Here is a 9,742-nt window from a genome sequence, read left to right as displayed (position 1 = left end):
GGAGAGGCCACAACAGTGAGAGGCCCGCATACGGCAAAAAAAAAAAAAAAAAAAAGAGTTATTGAATATCATTAAAGAAGATTAATAAAATGGAGAATCATACCACAAAAAAAGTAAATAAATACAGTGCAACTCTTGACACACTATATAGTTACCTATGTTTTCTTCCCATGTGGCAAATCTATGTGTTTTTGCTGGAAAAAGGCACAAGAAGGCACTTCTTACATGCAGGTTAATATTTTATTTTTTCTCTGGTTTCTGGTTACCTTGTACTTTCTTTGTGAAAATTCATCTTGCTGCACAGGTATGAAGCATGCACTTTTCTGAGTGTGTGTGTGTGTATATATATGTATATATATATATAATGCTTTGAAACGGTTACTTAAAAATTATACAACATAGAAGTCATTTTGTCCACTGGCATTAAATATAGGGCTGTAAATTCATCCCACCTTCACACTCCATAGAGCCTCAAAGTGCCCCTTGAACCAGAAGATACCTCCAGTGCACGGTGGGATTCCACACAGCGTCTGTCGCCTGTGGTTAAGGTGATTCAGCACCAGGGATGTTTTTGTCAAAAGTCTGGGAGTTGGAGGCTGGTGGCTGTTGATTATTCTTCTCCAAGCTGTGTCGGATGCCATATCCAAAGTATATGACAAATCCTAGTAGAGAAATAAGACAATGAGAAGGAAAAGTAGGTGCTCTCCCCGCTTACAAATGCCCAACAGGCCTGCTACTATGGTGTCTGACACAGTCTGCGGGGAGAGGTAGTAGAAAGAGGATTGGGTTCAGTCACTCAAGAGGTCTTTTAATCCCAGAAGGCCACTTACCAATCACCATCCAGACAGCAAATTGGGCCCAAGTCCCAGAGGTCATCTGCATCATCAAGTAAACATTCACAAAGATGCTCATGAGCGGGAGAAGAGGCAACGCAGGGACCTGCGGGCAAAGTCAGTTATTCCCTGGACACACCACAGACGTCTGAAAGGCAGGCCTCTACCCCACATGGCCGAGAAGACTTCAGTCCTACTCAGGCTGTGTGTTCAGTGCCTACTGCAGTTGGGCATGGAAAGCACTGAGTGTGCATCAGGGAAGGGTCCCTTAGTTTTAATAACTCCCCTTCTTCCCTGGTCCAGCAAAGGATGTTTAGGTCTCAAAGCATGCAGACAGACTTCACTCACTCAGGTGGACAGGTGGGCACGTAAGGTCACCTACCTTGAAGTGAAGGGGAGTGGGGCTCTGGGGCTGCCTCCAAATGATGACAGTGAGCCCAGTGGTGAGCAGTAACAGCAGCACAGCTGCTGTCGTATACACGGGGTCTCCAGAGAACACGTGGCTGGGCCACTGGGCCAGTATCAGGCTCAGGGTCGTCAGCAGGAGAACTGCAAGGGTCAGGGTGGAGGAGAACAGGTTCAACTCCGGAAGCCAAACAGCTCAAGACCTTGGGTCACGCCCCTCCCCAGAACTGCCCACCTCACGAAGGGCCATCCTATCTCCAAGATGCCTCAACTGCCAATATACACACTCCCGTCCTATCCTGTCCATTTCAGAAGACCACCAAAGAGCAATCCCCCTGCTCACCAAGGAGTGAGGCACAGCCATAGATAATCTGGCCAGATTTCAGGGTGGGGATGGTGTGGAGAGGGTCACACAGACTCTTGAGAATCTTTGAGGTTCCTGCTTCAGGTACAGATTCCAAAGGGCTTTCTTCAACTACAGGCTTCATCTCAGTTTCTTTCTCTGTTTTCTCAATCTCGCTTAAATTCTGGTCTGGTTGGTACCTGAATTAGAGGTATTAAGTCAATATGAACAGCAGCCCCTACTCATCCAACATCAAGCGGTCTAATCCACCTCTCACCCAACTTAAGCCCAGCGGGACGTTTAGAAGGCAGCATGAAGGCAACGACGATGATCTCCCCTTCAATCCCCACAACTCAAAGACCCCCCAGCCAAGGTGTAGCGTAGTCTCACCTGAGGACAAGAACAGAAAAAGACACCAGGGAATAAGCCAGCAGGGTTCCGATTGACATGAGGTCCACGAGATCACTGAGCTCAAAAAGTAATGCCATGACCCCTAGAACGAGGGCACAAACAAGGGGGAGAGGGAGTGAAAATCCAGTAGAAATATCCAAGTTAAGAAAATTGATCAAAGAAGGAATGGGCATTGTTTATTTACCTGCAAGCGTTCCAGAAGCCAAGGTGGCCATGATGGGGGTGCGTGTACGGGCATGGATCTGGGCAAGTCCCCGGAAAAGAAGCCCGTCATCTGCCATTGAGTAGATGACACGAGGCATAGGGAACATGGCACCCAGGAGGCTAGAAGAGAAAATGGGAACATGTGTGAGGACGTGAATAAGCAGGACAGACTGGGGTATCTGCTCCCTAGTCCACGTGGGGCAAGGTGTCTTTCCCTCTTGTCTCTCAATCCCAAGGGCTGGGATACCTGAGCATCTGACAGTAGATGGGGAGAAAGCTCTGACACTGACCTGGATGTAAGAGCACAGAGGGTGCCAACAGCCACGACATATCTGGCAGGGGCCCAGCCGACATGGAGGAAAGCGTGTGGTAAGGGGCTGTCAGGATGAATCTGGTAGTAGGGCACCATGAGGGTGAGTGCTGCCGAGACACCAGCATATGCCAAAAAGCAGATGAGGAGCGAGATCACAATGCCCAAGGGGATGGATCGCTGAGGATTTCGGGCTTCTTCCCCTGCAGGATGGGAGGAAGCATTGGGCCAGGAAAACACACTGTGATGAAATACAAAATCCCCTTTCCGGACTTCCCTGGTGACGCAGTGGTTAAGAATCCACCTGCCAGTGCAGGGAACACGGGTTCAAGCCCTGGTCCGGGAAGATCCCACGTGCCACAGAGCAACTAAGCCCGCAAGCCACAACTACTGAGCCCACACGCCTAGAGCCTGTACTCCCAGTAAGAGAAGCCACCGCAATGAGAAGCCCGCGCACCGCAAAGAGTAGTAGCCCCGGCTCACCGCAGCTAGAGAAAGCCTGCGCTCAGCAACGAAGACCCAACGCAGCCATTAATTAATTAATTAATTAATTTTTTTAAAATTCACTTTCCTCTTGAACCTCCAAAAGAAACCCCTATGCCCAAGGGCAGCCTTATCTGTGCCCAAACCCCTGATGGGACACACAATGACCACGTTACCTGTAGTGGCAATGGCATCAAAACCAACAAATGCATAGAAACAGGTAGCTGCTCCTTGGAAAATCCTGTCGAAGCCAAAAGGCACAAACCCTCCAGAACCCAGAGGGCCCCATCTATGGTGAGAGAAGGAGCAAGAAAGAATGTGGGGGAGCTGTGTTCAGCCATCTGTACTGGACTTTTTGGTTAATACCGCAAGTTCTGGGCTCCAGGAGGACCCCATCGCCTGGATCCTTCAGCCCAGATCTCTTTAGTCCCCACCGTATTCCCAGCTCTGCACACGTGCCCCCACCAGCATTACTATGGTCCAGGACACCCTCCTAACCTAGAGGTGTCATTGGATCCAGATGTGTTCAATTTGTAGTCCTGTTCTGTGAGTTGCCAGTTGTGCAGATCTCCCTTGACGAAGCCAGAGATGACCGTGAAGCTGAGAACCGAAAGGTTCAAGCCTGTGAACACTTTGTTAACCAGGGCCGACTCGCGAGCTCCCAGAGCCAGCACTCCTGTGGGAAAGGTGGAATAGGAAACGTGCAAGATAACCAAATTCATAGACACAGAAGGCAGACTCGTGGTTGCCAGGGGCTGGGGTATTGAGGGGTTGGGCAGCGGGTGCTCAGCGGGGATGGGATTTCCTTTTGGGGTGATGGAAATGTTTGGAACTAGAGGGAGGTGATGGTGACACAACATTGTGAACGTACTAAGTGCCACGTAATCGTACACTTTCAGATGGTTAATTTCCTATTGGGACAGTCATCGCACAGTAGACAGGTCTATCAAATCATCACACTGTACACCTTAAACTGATACAATGTGTATCAATTATATGTCAGTAAAGCTGGGGAAATAACAAAATGGTGAATTTTATGCTATACGAATTTCCTCTCAATTAAAAAAAAAAATCTTTGATCTCAGTACAAAGGAAGAAACTCACTGGTCTAAATAAATGATTCTCCCCTGGGGTGATTTTGGCCCCCAGGGGACTTTTAGCAATATCTGGAGACACTGTGATTGACACAGTTTGGAGGGTGGGCGACCCTGGTATTTAGTACATAAAGGCCAGGGATGTTACTCAACATCCGACAATGATTTAAAAAAAAAAAAAAATCAACCACCAAAAAAAACCTGGGACTTCCCTGGAGGTCCAGTGGTTAGGACTCTACGCTTCCACTGCAGGGGGCACAAGTCTGACCCCTGGTTGGGGAACTAAGATCCCGCAATGCCACGCAGCGCGGCCAAAAAAAAAAAACTCCACAGGACAGCCCCACACACCAAAGAATGATCCAGCCCCAATTGTCAGTGGTGCCAACAGTGGGAAACAATGGTCTACGTCTTGCTTTCCTGTCTCTCATACCACAGACCCCTCTTTCCAGTCATAATCCCCCCACCATTCTCCCATCCCAAGCCTTTCCCACCCCAGCTCTCCCCCCACACCCCACTCTTCCCATCCTATCACTGAACCCCGTCTCACCCGTAAGCAGCAGTACCAAGCCCAGCGCAAAAAAGTCTGGGTACTTGGCCAGGGAGTAGGGCACGTGCAGAGAGAAAGCTCCCCGTAACACGTGAGAGATGTGGTTCCCAGTCAGGCTGTCAAAAGCGGAGCTCCAGGCCCGGGCCACGCTGGCAGTGCCTGCAGCAGCAGAAGGAATATTTATTAACACACATTAACTGAACCCCTACCACGCGTCATGGGACGGATTTGGGAGAGGTGGGGGGACGCACACAAAATACCTAATCTCTAAGAGTTTCTTTTCATGGGCTGGGGACAGTAGACCCAGATGATCCACTAAATAGGTCAACTGTTTAATGTTAGGAGATCAATGTTATGCAAAAAAGAAAAAAGAAAACAGGTTAAGTGGGAGTGAAAAGTCTGGGAGATGAGGTTTGAAATTTTAAATCAAGTAGCAAAGGAAACTCCCATGAAGGCAACAACTGAGGAGAGACTTCCACATGGTGAGGGGATGAGCCTGTGGGACATGCCTCCCTCTCACCCACTCCCACTTTGCTTTCCTTCTTTGTTCTAGGCCCCGTAATTTAAGGAAAATAGGATAGAACAGAGTAGAATGAAGTTGTGGGGGTTTCCTGACAGTTTCCTGACAGTTTCCTGACAGTTTCCTGACTATTACCCACTTCACCCCACAAGGTGGATAACAAATTTCTCACGAATGAGTCAAGACCTAAATCCCACCTCCTAATTTCCCGATCTTAATTAAGCCCCACACCTTCCTCCCACTCCCATCATCTCACCGATGACATAGGACAGTATGAGGTTCCAGCCGGTAATGAAGGCACACAGTTGTCCCACTGTGACATAGCTGTAGAGATATGCAGAACCGGAGCATGGTACCCGGGCCCCAAACTCTGCATAGCAGAGCCCAGACAACACAGAAGACAGGGCGGCCACCAGGAAGCAGATGACAATCGCTGGCCCAGCTTTGTCCTTGGCCACTTCACCAGCCAGGATGTACACACCCGCTCCCAAGGTGCTGCCCACGCCCAGGGCCACCAGGTCTAAGGTGTTCAGACAACGAGCCATGCGGCTCTCAGACTCTTCCCTGGGCTCCAGAGGCCGCCTGTGGATCAGCTTCTGACCAAACTGGTAAACATCCTGATACAGCATCTTAGACATAGTTGAGGAGGCTACAATCTGCTGAGAAAGCAAGACACAAAGCCATCAAGAATGTCCATCCAGCCCTGGCCCTGGGAGTTCAATTCCACAGAACAATGGAGTTATGGCGAGCAGATGGTAAAGTACACACTGGGCAAGTTCTCTGTCTCTGAGCTTTGGTTTCTTCAAACATAAAGAAGACTTCTAATGTATTTCAAAGTTACTGGAAGAGTTGCTCGAAGAGAAGTGAGGGGGAGCAGATTATGTATCCCCAAAATGTGCCATTTGGGGATGTGGACTGTTTTGAGTTGAAGGCAATTAAGACCCAGCAGGCTGGACTTCCCTGTTGGCACAGTGGTTAAGAATCCACCTGCCAATGCAGGGGACATGGGTTCGAGCCCTGATCCGGGAAGATCCCACATGCCGCGGAGCAACTAAGCCCATGGGCTACAACTACTGAGCCTGCACTCTAGAGCCGGTGAGCCTCAACTACTGAAGCCCACGCGCCTAGAGCCTGTGCTCTGCAGCAAGAGAAGCCACAGCAATGAGAAGCCTGCGCAGCACAACGAAGAGTAGCCCCTGCTCACTGCAACTAGAGAAAGGCTGCACACAGTAACTTAGACCCAACGCAGCCAAAAAATTTTTTTAATAAATTAATTTTAAAAAAAGAAAAATAAATAAATAAAATAAATTTAAAAAAAGAAAAGAAATCAACCAGCTCTGCTGGTTCAAATCTAGCTCTGTGATGTGTAGCTTGTTTGATTTTGCATGAACTATATACCACTTTGTCCTCCTTTCTTCTATAAAACAAGGAAATTTATTATTATCATCTTTATTCCCTCCCTTCCTTGATGTGAGTGAAGTGACAGTTTAAGGGGCTCGGTGACCAGCGCGATGAAACCAAGTCCCTGTAAAACCGAGTTCCCCTGCTGAGTTTATGATTCACCTCTCCATCCAAAACTTTATTCCCTTTCTTGTCTCAACCCTGTTCCCCTCAGGATTGAGGAGTACCAAAGAAAAGGGGGATTGAACTCAGGCAGGACCCTGAAGGACCCTCCTCATACAAAAGTTTCTTCGTGTCCCCTCACTGGTTTGTAAAGAAAGGATTCTGTCTCCCAGGTCTTCCCAAGTTCCAAAGAGCAGACTCAAGCACTTACTAGTCAGGGAAGTGAGGGCATGCAGAAACAAAGGAAAAGCAGTACCAGTGGCCTTAAAGGAAGAAACAGCAGGGACCAACCTGCTTGAAATTCTTAACTTGTCATGTAGGCTCTAAGTAAATAACAAAATGCCTCAACCATTGTTTTTGCTCTCTTCTAGAAAGAAATTAAGGGATCACAAGACCTTGACGTCCTAGTTTGCTTTGCAGGAACACGTAGATCAATCGCTATCACCAATGACCCACTGAGTCACAAAAATGCTGCCAGGAAGTCTGCAACTGAGATCTTATCCAGAAACTAAAATCACAAAGATCACCTCCCCTTTCCTCTTCTTTTCTTTAGAAACCTTGCAACCCGGCCAGCCAGCAAGGTGGATTTGAGATCAACCTATTTCTCCCACCTTCTCAAGAGGGTGGCACCCTCGCAAATAATAAACCTTTCCCTGCTCCAAACACCAACGTTTCCATTTGTTTGGCCTCACTGTGCATCAGGCACATGAACTTGGATTCCACAACAAGCTCACACTCCAGGCATTTCTACACCAAGGATCCTGAAACCTGAAGCTTTCTCTTTCATTGCTTGCAGAGTGAAATTGACCTGGAACTCTGAGTTGGGGCAGAATGAGATGGAATTTGCAGGGAGGGACAGACTGTAGCCCAGCCCGGGGAAAACATCAAACCAGAGTGGCTCCCAACTGCCTGGAGGGAGGGAGGACTAATCTTCATTCTGAATCAGAAATGATGGAACTCTGTTTCCCCGCTCCTTTGGGGCATGAAATGTCTCCACTCTACAAAGCTATAGGGCTAGGCTGACCCAGTGAACAAAAGTGATCGTCAGGGCGCTTCCGTACCTGATACTCCAAGTTTTGCATTTTGGTTAAGAGCAAGCGTTCAAAAAGCCAAGAAACTATGATTAGAATCTTGGCTCTACCAACACCCCTGTGCCTTTGAACAAGTCATTTACTGCTCCGGACCTCTGTTTTCTTCTTTTTCAAATGCTGCTGACGAACCCTTGGGCACTGTTAGTAGGAAAGTAAAATGGAGCAGCTGCTGTAGATAAGGTATGATGGTTCCTCCAAAACCTAAAACATGGATTTACCATATGATCCAGCAATTCCCCCTATGGGTATATACCCAAAAGAACTGCAAATAGGGTCTCAGAGAGATATCTGTACACCCTTGTTTATAGCAACATTATTCACAGTAGCTGAAAGATGGAAGCAACCCAAATGTCTACCCACAAAGGAATGGATAAATACAATGTGGTCTATACACACAGTGGAATGTCATTCAGCTTCAAAAAGACAGGAAAGGGAATTCTCTGGTGGTCCAGTTGTGAGGACTCCACGATATCACTGCAGGGAGCACATTTCGATCCCTGGTCTGGGAATTAACATCCCGCATGCCTCGTGGCACAGCCAAAAAAAAACCAACAGGAAATTCCGATGCATGCTACAACATGATAGAACCTTGAGGACATTATGCTACGTGGCATAGGCCAGTCACAAAAAGACAAAATATGTATGATTCCACTTCTCTGAAGTACCTAGAGTCGTCAAACTCATTTGATTAGAGACAGAAAGTAGAATTGTGGTTTTCTAGGGTCTGGGGTGAGGGGGAAATGCGGAGTCATTGTGAAATGAGGACACAGTTTCAGTTTTACAAGATGATAAAGAGCTGCGGAGATTGGTTGTGCAACAATGTAAATATACTTAACATCACTGAGCTGTACACTTAAAACTGGTTAAGGTAGCAAATTTTATGTTATGTGTATTTTACCACCATTTTTTTTTTAAGTTCAGCCAAGGACTTTCCTGGTGGCGCAGTGGTTAGGAATCTGCCTGCCAATGCAGGAGACACGGGTTTGAGCCCTGGTCCAGGAAGATCCCACATGCCACAGAGCAACTAAGCCCCGTGCGCCACAACTACTGAGCCTGTGCTCTGGAGCCCGCGAGCCACAACTGCTGAGCCCGAGTGCCCAGAGCCCGTGCTCTGCAACAAGAGAAGCCACAGCAATAAGAAGCCCGCGCACCACAACAAAGAGTAGACCCCGCTCGCCGCAACTCGAGAAAGCCCACGCACAGCAACGAAGACCCAGCGCAGCCAAAAATAAAATTAATTAATTTTTTTTTAAAAAGGTCTTCCCTGGTGGCGCAGTGGTTGGGAGTCCACCTGCCGATGCAGGGGACACGTGTTCGTGCCCCGGTCCGGGAAGATCCCACATGCCGCGGAGCGGCTGAGCCAGTGAGTCATGGCCGCTGAGCCTGCGCGTCCGGAGCCTGTGCTCCGCAATGGGAGAGGCCACAACAGTGAGAGGCCCGCGTACCGCAAAAAAAAAAAAAAAGAAACAAAAGTTCAGCCAATGATAAATAGTAGAGCCAGCTTCACAGAGTTGCTGGGTGTTAACGAACCCAAAAGCGATTTAATGTAAATCACCATACAGTCCTCCTCCTCGGCGCAATATCCGCAATGCTCAAGTTTCTTACCGTCTCCACTTGTACCCACAGAGGAGGAATCCACAGATCCGGAGGGTCAACAGTATACACGAGACTGAACTCAGTGGTCCACATGTCATAAACCCTATATAAGGGTAAGCTTTAATATTGTTTGAACACCAATCAAAAAAATGACTCTTGGGGCTTCCCTGGTGGCGCAGTGGTTGAGAGTCCGCCTGCTGATGCAGGGGACGCGGGTTCGTGCCCCGGTCCAGGAAGACCCCACATGCCGCGGAGCGGCTGAGCCAGTGAGCCATGGCCGCTGAGCCTGCGCGTCCGGAGCCTGTGCTCCGCAACGGGAGAGGCCACAACAGAGAGAGGCCC

At 48.5% G+C, this 9,742-nt stretch overlaps 1 protein-coding gene across 1 annotated transcript; it reads right to left on the bottom strand.

Moving 5' to 3' along the window:
* Window positions 1-543: 543 nt before the first annotated feature.
* Window positions 544-9,493, bottom strand: LOC132509765 (cationic amino acid transporter 3-like). Its single transcript, XM_060131186.1, has 12 exons — window positions 9,410-9,493; window positions 5,407-5,806; window positions 4,631-4,789; window positions 3,488-3,665; window positions 3,166-3,278; window positions 2,487-2,709; window positions 2,177-2,316; window positions 1,972-2,074; window positions 1,582-1,781; window positions 1,216-1,382; window positions 831-939; window positions 544-662 (listed from the first exon to the last, which is right to left on the bottom strand). Exons 1-12 carry the CDS (start codon window positions 9,491-9,493, stop codon window positions 544-546), a joined length of 1,995 nt encoding a protein of 664 aa, XP_059987169.1.
* Window positions 9,494-9,742: the final 249 nt, after the last annotated feature.

The sequence above is a fragment of the Lagenorhynchus albirostris genome, chromosome 19 (assembly GCF_949774975.1).
Source record: "Lagenorhynchus albirostris chromosome 19, mLagAlb1.1, whole genome shotgun sequence".
In the NCBI taxonomy this organism is placed as follows: Eukaryota; Metazoa; Chordata; class Mammalia; order Artiodactyla; family Delphinidae; genus Lagenorhynchus; species Lagenorhynchus albirostris.
This window is presented reverse-complemented; position numbering and strand designations above follow the sequence as displayed.

Bases quoted from the DNA above. Each gene is read 5' to 3' on its own strand.
- LOC132509765 (XM_060131186.1), bottom strand. From the start codon at position 9,493: ATGTGGACCACTGAGTTCAGTCTCGTGTATACTGTTGACCCTCCGGAT. The intron at 2,317-2,486 runs GTCAGTGTCAGA...TTTCTCTTCTAG, and splicing joins CTCTGTGCTCTTACATCCAG to CCTCCTGGGTGCCATGTTCC. The intron at 663-830 runs GTAAGTGGCCTT...TTTCTCTACTAG, and splicing joins TGCTGTCTGGATGGTGATTG to GATTTGTCATATACTTTGGA.